Source organism: Melanaphis sacchari, unplaced genomic scaffold, assembly GCF_002803265.2.
Source record: "Melanaphis sacchari strain LSU unplaced genomic scaffold, SCAv2.0 Contig2_pilon_pilon, whole genome shotgun sequence".
Lineage (NCBI taxonomy): Eukaryota > Metazoa > Arthropoda > Insecta > Hemiptera > Aphididae > Melanaphis > Melanaphis sacchari.
This window is the reverse complement of record NW_020271173.1, coordinates 551341-571824: the sequence shown is the minus strand read 5'-3', so window position 1 is coordinate 571824 and position 20484 is coordinate 551341. Positions and strand designations below refer to the sequence as shown.

The window sequence follows — 20484 nt, the reverse complement described above, 5'->3', positions numbered from 1 at the left end:
TTAATAATTGGAAAGAACAAATATAAAATTAGGAAATACCAGTTTTTAACAAAATCGATTTTCCGTTATTTAATTAAAACAAAATATTGTGGTCACTTGAAATTTTCACAACATTTTTGTTTTAGTAATTTATACAGTCTATACTTTATTTTTCGATAGTTGTCAATGAAAAATGTAATGCAAGGTTTTTCATAACTTATTATTAAAACTAGTTAAGTTCAACTTTTTCAAAATTTGTCAAAACCACTAAAACTTGCTATAATTTTTAAAACTATAGTTTTAAAAATTAGTACAAGTTTCCTTTAAGTATTTTAAGTAGCTTATTCTGAATTCAAAAGATATGAAAAATATAACTATCATATTTTTATAAACATATGAAGTTCAAATTTTAATGAATTTGTTTATTCGAAAAATATGAGTATTTTTAATAATTTTTTTGCAGTTTAAAAATATTATTTACTTAGACTTTAAACTTTTTTTTTTTTTATTCATTAAACCATATTTACAATCTATACAGGAAAGTACAATAGGTAAAATGGATAATATAGCCTATAGGTAGTAATAATAACGACTTGGTTGGCTTGAGGGGGGGGAACTGTCCATCAACAGTATCTCCTGTTTAATTTGGTGGGTTCATATGAAAATACCGTTTTTTTTTCTATTAGGCAAGAGCATCTTTTGATTCTTGGCCATTTTCTTTTTAATCTCCTTGGAGAGTTTCTGGGGATAGTTATAGAGGACATATGAAAAATACAAGGGGTTTGGTTTGAATAGTTTTGAGTGGAACTTTTTGTAGTGTTGAGTTGCTAATTCATTGACTGTTGAAATTTGTAGATCCTTATGTAGTGCATCGTTGGTCATATAACATTGGGCTTCACTGCTCCAGTTATTTTTCTAAGACATTGATTGGAAGCTTGTATAGGTCTTATATTAGATGGTTTGACCAAAGAGGGATAATAAAGAGAACTTTAAATTTAAATAAATTGATAAATTATTATCAGAGCTTGAATTTATATGAATTAAAAAAAAAATCAAAATATGTAAATGTATATATGTAATAAATAAATAAAAATATTAAGTTTATGAAATAAATGTACAATTTATGTATAACTAAATTTGATTCTGAATCTTGATTCAAATGATATACATATACATACTCAAATTTAAACAGATTTAAACTGACTAAAATAATGCTCCATTTTAATAGATTTACTGGATGTAAATTTCATTTTTGCAATATTCAAAGAAATGAACTTGATCAGTAATAATACCCCATTTCTTCCATAATAGGTATCTCTAATTAATTTTAAGCAACTTAAATCAAGATTTTTATATAGGAGAAAATAGAATACTTAAGAAGTATGTAAAAATGTAAAATATCATTATCAAATATTTAAATAGTTGTCGGACCATACATTATACTCTATACATTATACTCTTAAACAACATTTGTGTTATCCCTGATTTAATTAAAAACGAATACAATTTTGAGAATTGTAATTATAATTTCAGTATAAATTTATATATTTTTTGCATAATATACACATTTAGTTATTATCTAATAGAAAATTGTTTTAGAATTCAGAAAATATAATTAACTTATTACACTAAACTACGAAATGTCATTATGAAATCTTAACAAAAAAACGAAACATTAAATACAAATCATAAAATATAGAGATTTGCAAATGTAAATTGTTCAATAATCAATAATTTCATTAATTTAACTAAGAATAAGCTTAATATTAAAAATAATTTATATGTTTTTTTTTGACCAATCTAAAAAATCAATGTAAAGTGAGCTAAAATTAGTCTACTTATGTATTTGTTTTTAAAATATTAAATGCTTATAAAGTAGAAACTCGATTAACTATCACTTACTGTAATCTGTCATCATCAAAAAATGTTCAAATACAACTGACAATCTTAAATTAATTACCTTTTCCAATGATTGAAAAATCTAAGAAACTACGTGCATTCAAATATTTAAAAAATATGACAAAACTGCCTATAAACTATTATGCACATAAAAGTGCTTAGATCAGCGGTTCCCAAACTTTTTCAACCTCGGAGCCTTTTTTTTAAGGAGAAGTTTCTCGTGGAGCCCCAAGAAATATTTAACGTTCATATATATATTCGTTTTAAATAATTTAAACAATTTTAAAATTATTACATTTTTGTGTAATAATGAACGGAGCACTTGAGAAACCATTGCGGAGCCCCAAGGGCTCCGCGGAGCACAGTTTGGGAACCGCTGGCTTAGATAGATCAATTTTTTGATTAGTTTCATAAAGTGTGTGTAACTAAACAGGAAGAATTGCTGCTGATGAAATTATAGTGATCATTATTGAACATTGATTGTAACTAACAACAAAATTTATTTTTTTTAATGATAAATTTGCATACATATACATTTATTACAAAAATTTCTGTTAACCGTCATGTCTCATTTGCAACATTGATGGTTAATTATGTTTTTACTATATCTTAAGAATACATAATCTGAAAAATTGCAAGAAAATATGTAGAAATTTAAAATTTATTTAATATAAACAATATCGAATTAGCATATGGTTTGAATATGCCTCTACAAATAATATCACCTTAATATTTGCTAATTAATTCTAAATCAATATAAATGACTTAATATTTATAGACAACATTATATTATATTATTCAAATTTAATGCCCTGAGCCAATGTCAATCCAGATCCATGATTAATCGTAATAGTTGATCTTCTCATATACTGTTTCCAAGAATCTGAACCAGACTCTCGTCCACCACCAGTATGTTTTTCCCCACCAAATGCACCCCCGATCTCTGCTCCATTTGTTGGTATATTAACATTGACTATACCACAATCAGATCCTTTGTGGCCAATCCACTAAACAAAAACATTATTAAAAATTATAAATAACATATATAATTTACAAATTTAACAGTTTTAAATCTTAATTTATATGAAACTTAAAATATTTAGTATGTTTACATTAAGAAAGAAATACTACTTAATATTTTAGCTAGATTAATTCTGATTGAAATAGGATTTTAGGGTGGTAAATGAAATATCTCAAACATATTTTTTAGGGAAATTTCAACATTTTAACCCTTTCAATAGATGCTTGTACAATACAATTAATGTTGTTTTTAAATAGTAATGCAAATTTTATATTTAGGATTCTAATTGCAGAGAGTTAGTAAAAGTCAAAATGTACAAAAAATCTTTTTTAAATAAAATTTTTACCATATTCTTAAGGTAATAGATATTATTAAATAACTATTTATATTTTATCACTAAGAGGTCAAGACGGTCAAGTCATAGGTAAATGAAGACTTATGGTGGTTAAATAATAAAATCAAAATAAATAAATATGTTGTTTTTTTTAAACTTTTATTAACTTTAATTATTGTTTATCTAATCTAAAAAAAGAGAGAGAAAAAATTTGGAGTAAGTTATGAAAACCATTTAGCATTAAAAACAAATTATAAATTAACAAAAACTCTAACTAGGTTTAATCTTGTAAATTTTGTAAATTATAATAAAAACAACTTTTATACAAAAATTGTTTTGAGAAATCTATTTTTGAAAAAATATTATAATAGTTATTAAAAAAAAGAAAGTATTCAGCATGTTTTCTTGATGATTAGTGTATAGTATGAACAGTCTGATTATAAATATTGAATAAGTTTTTCTTTTAACATAAATAATATTAATAATATCTAGGTGGAATTTCATGAATATATCAGATATATGCAAATTATACATACTTTGAATACTGTTCCAACATCATTAGTGAAGATACTAGATGATAATCCTTGATCTACATTATTATTCCATGCAATAGCTTCTTCCAAATTATCATACTTCAATACATAGACAATAGGAGCAAACGTTTCACGGCATACTACAGGAGAATCATATTTTAAACCTGATATAATGGTAGGTTCTACAAAATAACCAGTTCTATCTAAAACCTTTATTTAAAATTTAATTTGTCAAAACTATATTACACTATTACTCATTAATAAAATTAAATATTACTTTTCCTCCAAATTCAATTTGTCCTCCAGCTTCAATAGCCTCAGATATTGTTTGTTTAAAGTTTTTAACAGCAGTTAATGAATGCATAGGACCATAAAGAGTAGTTATATCAAGTGGATCTCCTAATCTTTTTAAAACATTAGAATATGCCTTGACTAAATTTACCAATACAGTGTTGTAAATTGATTTATGCAAAATTAGTCTTCTAGTAGTAGTACATCTTTGTCCAGCTGTTCCACAACATGCAAAAACTACAGATTGTGATACCATTTCAAGATTAGCATCAGGAGTAACAATAATAGCATTATTACCACCTAATTCTAATAATACACGACCAAATCGTTTTTGCACTTCTACACCAACCTGCATTTATATATTTTCAGTAATAATTAATATAATTAGACTAAAACAAATAAAATTAAAATCTGTACTAACTTGATGGCCAACTGAACTACTTCCAGTGAAAGAAACTAAATTTACTCTTTTGTCTTTAACCATTGATACCCCAATATCAACATCACCAGTACATAAAGATAAAACAGCTCCCGGAATATTATTTTTTTCTAATACTGATGCTACTATTTTTGTAGTTGCGACTGAAGTAAGAGAAGTAGTTGGCGCTCCTTTCCAAATTACAACATTACCACACACCTGTAATTTAAAATAATTAGATATTTTAATTAAAAAAAAAAAAAATTTTAACTAAAAATAAAAAATACCATGGAGATAGCACTATTCCAACCATAAACTGCAACAGGAAAATTAAATGCACTAATAATTCCTACTAGTCCTAATGGATTCCATTGCTCCAACATAACATGATTTGGTCTTTCAGAAGGAAATACAGATCCATTAAACATTCTTGATAAACCAACAGCATAATCACAAATATCTATGTACTCTTGAACTTCACCTATACCTTCTCCAACAATTTTACCTACAAAAACAATAAATGTTAAATTATGAAATCAAACCACAATAACAATTATTATTATGATTTTACCCATCTCCAATGATACCAATTTTCCAAGTGGCTCTAATTTTTGTCTAAATGCACAGCCAATTTGCCTAACAATTTCACCACGTTTAGGAGCCGGTATATCCGACCATATCATCCATGCTTCAAGTGCATTTGACACACATCTATTGAAATCTTCAATATTACCGTTACGTACTGTAGCTATTGGTAGACCATTTGCTGGACAATACGATGTAGTAATCTGTCGAGTAATTTATAAACATTTAAATAATTCTAAAACTCACATTTTATACTAACATTTCCATTTGCGTCCCAATTTCCATCATACACACCTACATTTTCTTCATTTAAACCAAGTTCTTTAAGAAATGAATATTTCTTATCATTAATTAGGAAACTACTGTTTTTTCTAAGACAGAAATGAACATTTTTCAGAAATTTAAGATGCTTTAAAGGACTAGAATTTAAATAATACATGGTCATTTAAACTTTTATAGATGTATATTATTAGTATAGATAATATTGGACTATATTAACAGTCTATAGATAATTAAAAACTGATGAATTAAAACTTATTTGCTAAACTTGTTACATTAATATTTGTTTATCTTATCAAAAATAGGTTATCAGTAAAATATACTCTTAACCTTTGTATGTAGAACATTGTTTATTAGAATCATAATTTGATATTTTCACATTCACAAAATAATTAATTAAAAAAAAATAGTTATTTATTACATAAATAAAAAACATTTAGGTTCTATTATTGTTTATTATGTATGTTCACAAAACTTGCAGTATTGGAAAAATATCTTGCTGAATTTATTCCAGAATTTTTGGTTTCAGCTGCTTGTGGATTCACAATTTCTAATCCCTAAAAAAAGAAAAAAAATTTTAATTAACTTTACTTTTACAAAAAAAATTTCTAAAATATTTAAACATTAATTCAAAATGATTTATTGAGCATGACTATTAAGTATTAGGTAAATCATCACTAAATATTAATAAATTATCCACCACTATTTAAAGTAGAATAAGAAAATATATAACATATTTGTTGATTATAACTTAACTACATAAAAAGTAACATTTAGAAATTACCTACTAAATATGGCACATTCGTCATTTAAAATCTAATTAAATAATTAAGTTTCACCAATTATTAGCATAAAATTAAATTAAATAGTAGGCCATTTTAATCTATAAATCAAATAGCAAAATGAAAAAAAAACATGCTGGCTAACCTTGTAAATGTAATAAAAGGATCATAAATATTTTACTCTTTTAAATTTAGTAATTTTTTTCTAAGATATAATGATTTGTTATTTTTTATAGATAATTGAGTATTACCAGGTTTTTCTTTGACTTTTTAAAGGACAAAAAACTTTCTTTTTTTTTTTTTTTTAAATCATCTTTGCAATACTAATGAATAATTTACATATTTTTGTACTAGATAATTTAACTTTTAAGAAGTTTAAGTAGTTTTTAATACAATATTATTTTAAATAATTTAGATATTTTTCCAATTTAATTTGTATATTGTATTAATTACGTACATCGAAATATAACACTAAAAGGTTATAAGTATAAAATATAAATTAAATCAATCTTACTTGAAGAGGGGTGAAGGCTACACTAGATGCAGTACCAGATACTTGTTTTTTAACTGAAGTTGCACCACCCCATGCTTGCTGTTTTTGTAAATTTTTTTGAAGTGTTTTTGAAATCCGCACTTTTGTTTTTTCATCAACTTGGGCATGACGAATTCTTCCAGTTCCTGATTTTCCAATGGTTCCTCGAGTATAACCTAAATCTTCTTGATATGCATCATCTTCAATCTTAATTAAATAAAAATATATATAATATAAATAAAAGTTAATATTACTATTGCTTTAAATATATATTTATTTTTTAATATTTACATCTGCAAAATTCATTCTGTTTGCTTGTTTACGTAACTCTGTAACAGCATAACGTTCCTTCATTTTGCGTACTCTTTTACCACCTCGCTTCTTTCGACCCGGATCTATCGGCTTGGGTAGAGGCTTAATAAATTTAACTGGAGGTGGTTCCTAAAAATTTTAAATATTATAAATTATTAATTATTATTTATAATTCAAAACAAATTAATATAAAATATATTTGACAACCGTTAATTTATCCAATTTTTTTTCAATATCTTCTTTTAATGTCATTCCTATATGTCCATCAAGACTCTCGTGTGCAGCATCAACTCTTGCAGCTAACGTACTTTTGGTTGCAACAAGCCTAGCTGCTTTTCTTCGTAAATCCTAAAAAGTAATTCATTTTAAATTAAGTATATTTGTAAACTTAAATGTATAATTTAATAGTAATTAAATTCTTACTGGTGGATTGTTTTGTACTAAAGAGCAATGAAAAATAAAACCCGTATGTGGCATTGTGTTGACTTGTGAAAAACCAGATAAAAGTTTTTTTTGAGAACCTAATAGTAAAACATTGCATGCTGGCATTTTTGATAAATTTGTCAACCCTCCGGCTACACCTGGAAAAATATAAAAATAAATAAAACTGTTCTATAGAAATATACAAAAAATCTATATAAATATACCCATAATTTTTGCAGCCGTTGATGCACCAACAATAACAGAAAGATTAGGTGCTATGTATGTCATTCTACTCTCAACGTATTCATAAACTTTCAATTTTAATTTATTAAGGTCAATAGCCATATCACAAGCTTCTCGAACTTCAAAAAGTTCATTTTCATTTAAAAGTTGTCTAGAAAAGATAAAAAATAAAAAAGTTTATATGATTAATAAATAATCTAAAATATCTTTAACAATATTCAATGGTTAGATTTAAATTTATGTAAAAATTGCATAAATAATAAACATCTAGAGATTAATCTAAATATATTATTTTTCATATAAATAAAAACAGCAATTTGTTAATAAATACGATTGCATGAATGAGATTAGATTGTTTTTAAAAGTTTTAATTACATGTCTTTAAACTCTGGCATACAAACAAACAATCCTATTCAACACAGTAATAAATATGTTGTGTCACTAAATTAGCCATATGGAAATATATAGTAGGCTTTGATATATTATATTTTTTTTATATTATACATAAAAATATAACAAATGCCATTAATTCTATAGTATACATTTATAATATAAAAATTACAATCACTGATATGTACACTTGAATGTGATTGTTGCACCTTGGCAATTGTCAGAAACTGTCTACTGAATGGTGTGTTGTATGAAGGAGGAACTAATGCACAACGCAATGGAAAGTTTTTAAGGCCATTCCCTCATGAGCAGATTATAAGTTCTTAATTTTACCCTTGTGTAGTTGAAGCAGTAACAGAAACAACCATAATAGTAGCTTGAGTAAGAAATGTTGGAAGTACTTCATTATTTTTTGATTGTTCGAGTGTATTGCCTAGTTCTTTAACTGTCTGTACATATTCTAATGGGCCAACAACTAAGGACTCTAACTCTGGAAAACGTTTTGAATATTTATCGCGAACAAATTTATGTATGATTACTGAAAAAAATAATAACCATTAGTATATATGTTTTTCAATAAATTGGATTTCAAAATATATTACAAATCTCATCATCCATTTCTACAATCAAATTGTTTGCATCTACGATCAAGAGATATTCTGGATCAGACTCTACAGGTCCTAATTCATCTTCAGGTCTCCTTTGTCTATTCTGAAATATATCTATTTGCTGCATTATATTTACTAAACGCTCTGAATCTCGTAATTTAGCAAGATCACGAATTTTAGTATTTTTTAAATCTACAAAATGATTTAAAAAATTATTATTGCATGTATGCAAACAATATATCTTACAAAAATTACCAGTTTGTTTAGGAATTAAAGTATTTTCTTGCAGTTCATTGGAAGTCTCTTCTTGTATGATCATTGGCTCAACATCATCAAAGCCATCCTCTTCCAAATCTGCAAGTAACTCTTCTGCCAAAGACATCTTAAATCGTTTTCAGTCTTTCAACTTTTTATATAAAAAACTATGAAGAAAAACATCAATATTAATTATTAGTAATTATAACTATATACTTAGGTTGCATTATTACAAATATTTTTTTTTTAATTATAATTTACTTGTACAACTACAATTACTATCCTTTTGTATGTATAACAGGTTTACATGTCAGACATACCTGAACCGTACTGATTTTTAATTAATTGTTGGTATACTTGCGTATAGTGTTCATATTATGTACTTACAGCTTTTCGTTAATTGCTATTGAGATCCACCTTGATTGCTAGTTGCTATAAGATATAGAATAACAGTAAAGTTCCTCTATGGTGATGAAGTTTGTGGTATCCATTACTTCATTATTTGATAGTCAATCATTATACTTTATGAATAATGCGTTATTGCAACTGAAATAACAATTAACAATTAACTATAAGCGTGGAGCCGTGGAATATTTGTAAATAAATAATTTATCAATGTTTTTAAATAATCTTATCACTATTTTCACCATGGAAAAACCAATTGCACATTTTTTATCATTATGCTTTTATTTTTATTTTTTTTGGTGAAATTATTCAAAACTTTGATAACACTGAATATAAATGTTATTACTTATTACTTATTTGATCGTTTGATGTTATAATTGTAGATTACAGCATTTTCATTTTTCATACATAGTATAATATTATTATTATTAATTATTATAGTTACTATATAGTTTATGACTCACTAACTCAGTGGCCAGTGCTTACTGTTCGCTACTTATTGTAGCAAATGCTGTAATTTTCATTTAAATTATTTGTGTTTGTTTTCAGTCATTAATTAGTACTTCAGTAGTCACAACTATAAAGTAATCTTCTCAGTAGTTAGGATAATTTTTGTTGAAAATTTAATATTTTTGCATTAATACAGTTTTACAACATAAAATAAGTACTTTCTATTTACCAATTTTCTTTGAAAATGTATACACATTAGGTACCTACTACAATAATAATCTATTAGTGTTTTTTTTTTTTTTTTTTATTGTAATATCTTCATCAAATTTGTGCCGTTTATTTCCAAAGTAAGTATATCTATTTAATTAAATAGAATTATTTGATCATGATGTACAAGGTTTTTTTTTTAAAAATCTTTTAAATTGTTTATTATATTATTTGATATTTATTGTTTTAAATGGCTTATAATTTCTTATTAAAATACACAAAATTTGATTTAAATTAATTATTGTTTTATATTTTTATAATCAATTTGTTTTGTTTATTGATTGTATTTAATATTATACATGTCATAAAATGTTTAATAACACAATGCATTTTTAAAAAAACTTACCTAATCTAAAATAAATATTTCATAATTTTATTAGTAATCATATTTATGAAAACTTGTAATTAAATTAAATTTTGATTACTTTCAGTTTATTTTGTGGAATACTGTTATGAGTAATCCTAATCAAAATAAATGGAGAGGTGGCAGATATTGGAAAAAATATATAAATAAAAATAATCAACTAAAAAATTCTAGTCATGTTGAATGTAATGTGAATATTAATAATGAACATGTTCAAGAGTGTCCATTTCATGGATGGCAGCTTTATTTTCCAAATGAAAAATATGATGAAAATAGCTTAACAGTAAAATTTATTTTTGCTTGTTTACTATTTTTAAATACACACGAACAAAATATTTCTATTGAACAACTTGTAGAAAATAAATCATATCTCTTAAATGTAGATTCTTTAAACCAAGATGAAGATTTCACCTCTGTCTGGTTATATTTTTGGAATGATTTAACAAACCGCCCAAATTACACATTGAAATGTTTAGGACTTGCTATTCATCAGTATGCATTGGAAGAATTAAATAAAAATATTCAAGATAACTGTACTAAATTCAAAAATTTACCAATGATTCATCCCAGAGTTATAAATTTTGGTCCAATTTTTTATTTGAAAAATTTAAGAGCAGATACTGATGGAAAATTAATTTTAGTTCATGGGACTGTAATAAAAGCCAGTAGTTTGAAATTTCAATGTTTATGGTTAGGATTTATGTGTAATACTTGTGGTTCAATTCAAAATATTAAACAACCTGATGGTTTATTTTTAAAACCAAAACAATGTAGTAATACTACATGTCGTGTCCGATCGTTTTCTATTTGTAGAAATTCACCACTTACCCAAACTATTAATTGTCAAACTATTAGAGTTCAAGAATTACAAAGTGATGACCAGAGAGAAAGTGGAAGAGTACCCAGAACTGTTGAGTGTGAACTTACAAATGATTTGGTTTATACTTGTATTCCTGGAGACGTTGTTACTATTACTGGTATTGTGAAAAAAAAATTATGTAATTCTGGTAAACAATATGCACAAAGCAAAGAATCTAATATTTTTATGCAATATATTGAAGTAGTATCTATACAAAATAATAAAAACCAGTCTAAAGGAAAAGTTACCAGTACTGCATTTCAATTTACAATGAGAGATTATTATTGTATCCAAAAACTCCATTCGAAACCATATCTTTTTGAATTGATGGTGAACTCAATATGTCCGGGTATTTATGGTCATGAAATGGTGAAAGCTGGTACGTTGCTTTCTCTTTTCGGTGGAAGTAATTGTACTTCAAATCAAACACGTGGAGATATTCATATTTTAGTCATTGGTGATCCTGGTCTTGGAAAATCACAAATGCTTCAGTCAGTATGTAACATTTCACCACGGGGTGTGTTTGTTTGTGGAAGTACATGTTCATCAGCTGGACTAACTGTTAGTTTGACTCGAGAGAAAGGTATTGATTTTTCTTTAGAAGCTGGAGCTGTTGTTTTAGCTGATCAAGGTGTATGTTGTATTGATGAATTCGATAAAATGACTCAAGATCATAATACATTACTGGAAGCTATGGAACAACAAACAATAAGTATTGCTAAAGGTGGAGTTATTTGTTCTTTACCTTGTCGAACAACTGTAATGGCTGCTGCAAATCCAATTGGTGGACACTATGACTGTAATAAAAGTGTATTAGATAATTTGAAAATGAGTCAAGCAATGTTATCCCGTTTTGATTTAATTTTTTTATTGATAGATACACCCAATGAGTTGACTGATAAACATCTAACTGAACATGTGCTTAATATACATACAAATAAGATGAAGCAAACTCAAAATATGACCAATTCTGATGAAATAAATAGTTCATTAAAAGAAAGATTTTCACAATTTAGCAAAAGTAACGATTATATTTCTCAAGCAGAATTACGTAAATATATAGCTTATGCGAGAAAATATGTTTCGTCTCCAACTCTGTCAAATGAAGCCAAAGAAATGTTGCAACAGTTTTTTATTGAACTACGTACTAACAATTTAAGCTATGGTATTCCAATAACTGTAAGACAATTAGAGTCATGTATTAGACTTGCACAAGCACGTGCTAAAGTAGAACTTCGAGAAGAAGTGACTGCAAAAGATGCGTATGAAGTAATTGAATTAATTAATTTTAGTCTTGTAAAAACTCAATGTGATGAATTTAGTGGATTTGGATTTAAGAAAAGTATAAAAAAAACAGGAATTCGAGCTCAATCAAGGAAATTATTAGCTGAATTACAAAGACATGGTAAAACAGAACGAATCTTTAGTATGGATCAAATGAAGCTATTTTCAAAACAGTTAAACATTGCTACTTTTGATTTCTACAATATAATAGACTTATTGAACAATGAAGCAGTTATAATTAAAAAAGGAAACAATATGTATGAATTAAAAGTTTAATAAATATTTATGTTAAAAACTGTTAAGGCTGTATATTTTCTAATTAATCATATATTTTTGTATAATAATTAGCCTACCAATTTTAATGTCTAAATTTGAATTTAAAAATTAAGTTAAGATTGAAGATAAAAAAATTGTATTCAATTATTTTAGAATATGAAAATGGCTGTAACGTTGTCTTGAGTCTGAATTCCTAATATTAAAAAATATTGTATTTATCACCATTTTCTTTTAATAGTAACTTTATTTTAAATAATATCTGTTTGGTTTTAATTTTTATAGTATTTAATTATAAAATATGATAAAATTATAAGGAGAATTTATGTAAAAAATATATGTTCAATATCATAATAAATGTAATTAAATTAAACTATATATCAGACTTATAATTATAACTATAACATCATAATTTAATATTTTTCAAAAAAGACTAAATTTTAAACAACTAATTAGGTAAAGGTAGGTACTGTTCTAAATAAAATTAATATTTATTAGTTATATTATATAGTTTTTGAGAAAATTTAAATTATAATTACTAATGTCTAATAGTGATTGGTTATATAATGCAATATAATAAATCTAAATATTTAATGTATAAGTCAATTGACTTAATAAGATGGATTTACTCTAGGTTTATTATATTTGAATTGTGTAGTAGTTATGTAACTGAAACACTAAAATTTACAATTTTTATTAATTTATTTTTCAAATACATTTAAAATTTAAGACCAATAATAATTAAATAAAACTTTATATGTTATAGATGGACAGATCTAAACTGTGTGGATGTAAAGGAGTTAGAACTTGTTTCGTATGTGAAAAAGAATTTAATTTAACTCCTACTGTTAGTTCTGCAAGTTTAAAAGTTAGTAACTATACACAATTTTATTTTATTTTATATTGTATTTATTATATAGTTTAATTTTTAGAAATTATCTAGTGCATCTTATTGTTTGCACTGCAATTTATTATGGAGTGGTTGGAATGAATATGAGTATAAAAACCATCCAAATCATACTGGTACATCATACAATTTAGATGGCATTTTTATTGAACATGAATTTATCACGGAAGAAGAAGAAAATATGCTTATAAATAATTTAGATGTTATGCCTTGGGAAGTATCTCAAAGCGGTCGTAGAAAACAAGTAAGTACATTTTATTTTAATTTTAATTAATTTAAATAAAAATATGTGTATATTTATTTAGAACTTTGGACCAAAGTGTAACTTCAAAAAGCGTCGTTTGTCAATGGGAAATTTCAATGGTTTCCCATTATCCACAAAGTTTGTTCAAGATCGTTTTGATCAAATTCCAATTATGAAAGATTATTTTACAATAGAACAGTGTTCATTGGAATACAGACCAGAAACGGGTGCATCAATTGATCCTCATGTAGATGATTGCTGGATTTGGGGTGAAAGGATTGTAACATTAAGCTTACAATCTGATACTGTACTTACTTTAACCCCACACAACATCAAATATAGTAATCAGTATAACATAGACTATATACCTAATGTTGAGTATTTGCCTATTCCAGTAAATCGTGTTAATTATCCAATTGATGTTGTGCGAATATTAATGCCAAGAAGATCACTTTTAGTTTTACATGGAAAACCTAGATATTTATGGGAACATTGTATACTCAGAGAAGATATTCATGAAAGAAGAGTATGTATTGCTTATAGAGAATTCACGCTGCCTTATTTAAAAGGCGGAGAAAAATATACTGAGGGCTGTGATATATTACAAAAAGCTAAATGTTTTTGGTAAAATTAAAGTATTTTATTTGAAATTGAATGTGTATATATTTTTGATGATTTTAGTACAACATATTATGTCTTTGAAATATTTGAACTATTATCACTATTTGAAATATTTTTCTACATTCTATAAACAATAAAGTTGAATACAACTTTTATAATATAATATTGGAAACTATTAAATTAATATTGTTATTGATTATACAAAATTCAAATATCCATCTTATATACTGAACAATTTTTACTATTCAGATAATTGATGTAATAACTTTATTAATTAAATAAAAATTAGTTGCTAAATATTCATAAGTTGTTGTATAAAGTAGCATACTAATCAATATGCAGTGACGTCAATGTCTGTCTTAAATGGTATAGCGTCAAAATAAAATCTGTGACTAAAGAAATTAGCAAACATTAAAAAACTTATTACACTAAAACATTGGAAAAATTGCATGTACTTATATTCAGTTAATATCTATAACTTAAACGCCTATATCCTATGGACTATCATCATCCGCTATATAGCATTACCTACTTAAATTAAATAGTAATCGGCACCACTTAAATACATTTATTTTTAACAAGTTTTTATATATAAAGAATTTACATGTAATAATAAATTTATATCTTTGGTATATAAATATATAATATAATTTATAAATAAAACATAATATTTTATAATTTACATATTTATGTCTTCATATTTTTATAAAAAAAATAATATATTAATTGAGTATTTTGAAGGTATGTGTGATTTTAAATTTGTTTATAACTTTTTTGAATAGACTTTGATAATGAACACGACAGCATTATACCCACTAACTGCAAAAATGTGTATTAATATTTTCTATGATATATTTTTTAATAATGATTATATCATTTGTCAAACCTGCAAAAAAAGCTATTCCTATAGTAACACCACTTAACGTACTGGCATTTTCTTTTACAATTTTTGATAATGACACATAACATGGTTGCTTGTAAATAGTCGGTTCAGATGCTGTACAATTTTGATGATCTATTGCTCCATCATATGATCCACAACAAGACATAGGTAACTTGTCTTCAAGTATAGGATACCAGTCATCCAATTTCTCAGCTCCACAACAATGTAACTTTTTTTTACATAAAAATTAAAGAAATCAATATTTTAAAAACTTGTATTATTATTAGATTTTCAAAAAAACTAAATTATTATTTTAGATAATGATCAAATTTGATTTAATTTCTATAAAAAGGCGTATTTAATTTCAATTTTAAATGTGTTTCATTTAGCAAGATATTAACTAACTGCAATCATATTATACTATTTCCGGTCTAGATATTTTAAATATGTATTAAAAAACCTGTGTAATAATGATTATCTGAGTAGTAGTTGTTAATACTATTGATAAGTCATTACATTATAAAAAAATACCGAATTAGTTGAGTTTTTTTTCATATCACGTTAGAAAATACTCAAAATATTGAAAAATGTCTTCTTAAAATGTGTAAGTTTTAACTTCTAATATACCTATAAAGCTTTACTTGGGAGGCTGAGTTTAACTCCCCCTCTTCTATCCAATTATTTTTAGTGAAGAGTACAGACTTGGGTAATTACCTATAGATAAATACCATAAATTATAGAGGATATTTAGGAATAAACAAATGATTAATCCTTAAAGGGTGCTAATTGTACAATTAGTAATTACAAGTGTGAAATGCTAAAATGTATAGGTAATAGGTATAACTGTAAAATTGTACGAAACTTTACTACATTAAAAATAATCCATAGAGTTAAAAGTAAATAGTACTTATTGTAAAACCCAAAGTTATAATATTTTTGCTACGAATCATCCTGAAAAATAAAAGTTTTGATATTTAAATTTCGTTAATATCGATTATTTTGAGTTGTAGGAAACAATCAATCAATAATTTTGAACAAATATTTAAGTACTTACCTTTAATATTGAAAATTATAGGACATTAAAACATTTAATAAACATTGAAAATTATTAGAGACTAACTACGTGTTATTAAATTCATAGGTGCTATCTACTTTAGCGTAAATATCTATTTTACAAATATTTATAGTACCCACTTACTCAAATGGGTTGTAACTTGTAAATATAGAAAAGTGTACTTGTCAATTAAACTTAAAACATAAAAAATCTTAAATATTGTATTTAACTTATAAAATAAATACATTTATATTCTAATGTGTTCTGAGATCAAGCATCGGCCGGTGTCACTAGGTCTCGAATGGGTGACCACCCAGTTTCTTAGTGACGAATCCATAGCGCACGCACATACACACGTGTTCCAACCTTATAAACCCTACACAAAAAATAACCTACTGTTTCTTTCTATAGCTAATGGCCTTAGTTGCCGGGATTAAAATAAGATCAATAAAAAAAAATTTTATATTGTATCACTAAAAATTATTATGGCTTGAAAATTGCAGGTTTATGACAAAATAGGGCGTTATTTGAATGAATTTGGTTTTAGATGATTATTTAAATAACATTTTATCTGAATAAATTATTGTACAATAAGTTTTTCACAATTATTCGAATAATTATCTAGATAAAATGTTGCACAACTCTGGTTTATAATGACTAATGAGCATATTTGTAATTAATACTAAATAATATTTACGATAGAAGTACTAAAAACTCAAAGTAAAAATAATAGTGTCTTAAATTATTGGAATTACCAGAAAATAAATTATTTTAATTTTAATAAGGGTAGAAATTGAGCATTATATCAAGTACCTATTCTAAAATCCTGTTCACTATTGAAATAAACCTTAGATACCTATACAATTACATTTATGAATTTTTAACAGCCTAATTATTAATTTCAAAGATGTCTAAACAATAAATGTTGTAATCAATATACCTATACGCCTTTTCATTGTTATGCATAAAAAGTCATGTAAATGTTTGACATTACAGATGTTTGAAGTCCGTCCCATATATGTGTTATGTACGTTGTTTGGTTATAAAACATCATAGTTTCGTGTAGTTTTGAAGTTACAACAGAATGTGTTTTTTCCAATAATATAAACCCAGCTAAACCGCCCAAGATTTCCATTATAAAACACGATGCTAAAAGAAATCCAAACTAAAAAACACAAAAATATAAAATACTTGATGTAAATTGCATGTTATAAATATATAAAAGGTAACTATATTGCACTCACGGTAGTCATCATACAATTGTTTTCCTTTAATGTGCCACAGCATCCAAAAAATGATACTGTTAGAACTGTGAGACCCACAATAATCAGTAAAGACGGCACAGTAAAATAGTGCTTTGTTAAAAATTGTTCATATTGATTATAAACGTTGTGAATTGATAGTCCAACCGATAAAAGTAAAATTCCACTTAACTATAAAAATTATAAAAATTGTATTTCTTTTTCAATATGTCTAGTTAAAATAATTAACCGATTTTAAATATGAAAACCCAATAAGATTTAATGAGCAATACTAATGGTCTATAGTTAATTCATTTAAACAGTATAATATATATATACATCTATCTATCTAACTCAAAATATTTCTGTCGGATTAACTATATTAAAATAATAATAATGGTGAATCAATTTTCAAAATTTTAACCTTTTTGGTGTACGCATGTACATAAAAAATTATTTTTTTAGAAAGAAACACATATTTTTATAGCAAAAAAAAAAAAATTTTCCAAGTACCTAGTTTTACTTTCAGGCGGCAACCAATACAAAATTTTTAAATCTCAAAAATTGACTGATCCGTAGTAGTTTATGGCTTTAAAAAAGTGTTTTATTTTTAATTAATTGAAAAGAAAACTTTTTTTTTCTTTATCATATTTCAATATTATTAGTGAGAACTAATAATTTTAATTAGGTACCTAAATAGAACATAAGTCAAATTTGTCTACATTAAAATTCACATCTCTTTTTTCAAATGGAAAGCCGATAGAAGGGCCATTTATGGAGGGTAAGTGAGTCAAAATAAGCTTATTAAAATTATTTTTTTTAACCTTGAATGTTCATTTTAGTATCCTTTGTCTTTTAAAAATATACTTATTAAAATCTATGATTATATCCGGTTGAAATATAAAGTGTTAAAATATTTTAAGTTGAACATATTGTTTATCGGTATAACAATAATCTAATGATGCGAATAAAATGATTTCTTTAATAGTTCAATCCTATTATCTAATAATAATTAATAATTTATATATGTATGCATATTTAAAACTATAAAAGTACCAACTACCAATATAATAAATTTAATTGAAAAAAATAAAAAATATTAAAAAATAGTCAACATAAATTTGTAAGTAAATAATAATTAATATTTAAAAATCAAATTAATACATTATGCTAGCTGTTGTAATTGAATACCGTCCTACATTATTAATTTCTTTTATTATTTTAATATTTAATGATAATTATTTTAAATATAAGGTAATTATAATTTTGGCAAGACTACGTTGTGTGTTAAATATTAATTAATTTTGACACTTTTAACCTTTGAACAATAAATAAGTAGATATTGTATGTATGCTTTAAATGCGTATAAATATTTAATTAGTTATTGTTATTAATAAAATTAATAATTTTATATGTTATTACAATCCGATAATATTTATATTATCTCATACAAATTACTTTGGTTTAAAATTATAAATATTGCAGCGTAGGCACCTTTAATCGGTATTGCGTATTGGCACAGAGATCCGAATGTATATTTATAGATCGTTTAAACGCAATTTACTTCATAATAAAAAATAGTATACCTACATTAGTAGATTAAAATATAAAAGGTATAATATTTTTATTACATTTTTAAGGTTTAAAAAGAATGTTTCAAACTTTCAAAGATTTATAAAAATAAAATATGCATGCTATATTTTAGTACCTACATACTTGCACTTACATAAAGTATTATAATAGGTATAAACATTTTACAAACATATTATCTATTGGGAAATTTATTAACAAAATACTAAAAAAACTTATTAGTTTGCAAAAATGAAAACCTAATAAACCTATCTACATGGCTTTATGTATAAAATGTTTTTAAATTTTTGATTTTTTTAAGGTAGGTACATAATATAATAGATTTGTTTAGATTGTCATCTTAAATAGTAATTTAAAACAACAATTTTTATTTCTAGTTACTTAATTCTTATGTATTTTGACGCAATATATAAATATATATTTTAGATATAAACCTAATAAACCTACCTATTTAACTTAAATAGATTAGTTTTATTGTATGTATATATAATAAGGTTTTTTTTTAAATTATATATTTATTATCTAGGTACATATTTATTTTATTGTATATCTATTTATGATAATTTTTTTAAATTTAATTTATTTGTGCTATAAGGAAAATAATTTTATAAAATTATGAACATTTAACATAGATCTAGTGCTCATACATTTAGGCATTAACTATTTGTATACAATATATACATACATAAACATAATATATTATTTATTTACTTTAATACAATAATAAAATATTCATATTTAGCTATTGCAAAAGTTTTAAATCAAAATTGTATAATAAACTCACAAATATTATCAAATTGAAGACAAATAACAAGTATTTGATTGCTAATGATGCTTTATTCAACATGATTTTAGTAATCCGGCGATATAGATAAATATAAGATAATTTATTAACTATATATAATTACAATTTTATTATAATATTTCAAAAACGGTAGGTAACTTTCTAAAGTATAAAATCAAACAGAGTATTGTTTATTACAATATTAATACAATTATAAACGATAAGCAATATGACACGGAAAAGTGTTATCGCGTAACACGTTTCCTTTGTTTAGAGTATTTGAACAAGTGTCATTCGCCAACTGCATGATAGTATTTTATACATCATTAGCTTGCATTTCGACTCATTGCAGCTGCCAATAATATAATACATTT

General features: G+C 24.9%; 5 protein-coding genes across 7 annotated transcripts; 2 read left to right on the top strand and 3 right to left on the bottom strand.

Annotated features, from left to right (window-relative positions):
* Positions 1-2521: 2521 nt before the first annotated feature.
* On the bottom strand, positions 2522-5555 carry LOC112596085 (putative aldehyde dehydrogenase family 7 member A1 homolog). The gene is made up of 7 exons (XM_025341569.1): positions 5320-5555; positions 5047-5263; positions 4763-4980; positions 4479-4694; positions 4044-4406; positions 3770-3976; positions 2522-2885 (listed from the first exon to the last, which is right to left on the bottom strand). Exons 1-7 carry the CDS (start codon positions 5503-5505, stop codon positions 2673-2675), a joined length of 1620 nt encoding a protein of 539 aa, XP_025197354.1. The 5' UTR covers positions 5506-5555; the 3' UTR covers positions 2522-2672.
* A 114-nt stretch (positions 5556-5669) lies between these two features.
* On the bottom strand, positions 5670-9484 carry LOC112596086 (U4/U6 small nuclear ribonucleoprotein Prp31). 2 transcript variants are annotated; one of them, XM_025341571.1, is made up of 10 exons: positions 9272-9484; positions 8885-9051; positions 8624-8821; positions 8355-8559; positions 7613-7782; positions 7389-7546; positions 7173-7313; positions 6945-7094; positions 6636-6860; positions 5670-5896 (listed from the first exon to the last, which is right to left on the bottom strand). In XM_025341571.1, exons 2-10 carry the CDS (start codon positions 9009-9011, stop codon positions 5786-5788), a joined length of 1485 nt encoding a protein of 494 aa, XP_025197356.1. In that variant the 5' UTR covers positions 9012-9051; positions 9272-9484; the 3' UTR covers positions 5670-5785. The 2 variants fall into 2 exon arrangements, with proteins under 2 accessions (XP_025197356.1, XP_025197355.1); XM_025341570.1 differs by having other exon boundaries at positions 8624-9051.
* Positions 9485-9996: 512 nt separating this feature from the next.
* Positions 9997-13798, top strand: LOC112596084 (DNA helicase MCM8-like). 2 transcript variants are annotated; one of them, XR_003114744.1, is made up of 3 exons: positions 9997-10086; positions 13553-13654; positions 13707-13798. XR_003114744.1 is itself a non-coding variant. In XM_025341568.1 (2 exons), exon 2 carries the CDS (start codon positions 10459-10461, stop codon positions 12787-12789), a length of 2331 nt encoding a protein of 776 aa, XP_025197353.1. In that variant the 5' UTR covers positions 9997-10086; positions 10438-10458. The 2 variants fall into 2 exon arrangements, 1 of the variants encoding a protein (XP_025197353.1); XM_025341568.1 differs by lacking the exons at positions 13553-13654; positions 13707-13798 and adding an exon at positions 10438-12789.
* A 100-nt stretch (positions 13799-13898) lies between these two features.
* LOC112595870 (alpha-ketoglutarate-dependent dioxygenase alkB homolog 4) lies at positions 13899-14889 on the top strand. Its single transcript, XM_025341259.1, has 3 exons — positions 13899-13937; positions 13999-14463; positions 14848-14889. Exons 1-3 carry the CDS (start codon positions 13899-13901, stop codon positions 14887-14889), a joined length of 546 nt encoding a protein of 181 aa, XP_025197044.1.
* A 371-nt stretch (positions 14890-15260) lies between these two features.
* LOC112596110 (CD63 antigen-like) lies at positions 15261-20250 on the bottom strand. Its single transcript, XM_025341605.1, has 5 exons — positions 20111-20250; positions 17740-17928; positions 17490-17660; positions 15445-15670; positions 15261-15373 (listed from the first exon to the last, which is right to left on the bottom strand). Exons 1-5 carry the CDS (start codon positions 20171-20173, stop codon positions 15312-15314), a joined length of 711 nt encoding a protein of 236 aa, XP_025197390.1. The 5' UTR covers positions 20174-20250; the 3' UTR covers positions 15261-15311.
* Positions 20251-20484: the final 234 nt, after the last annotated feature.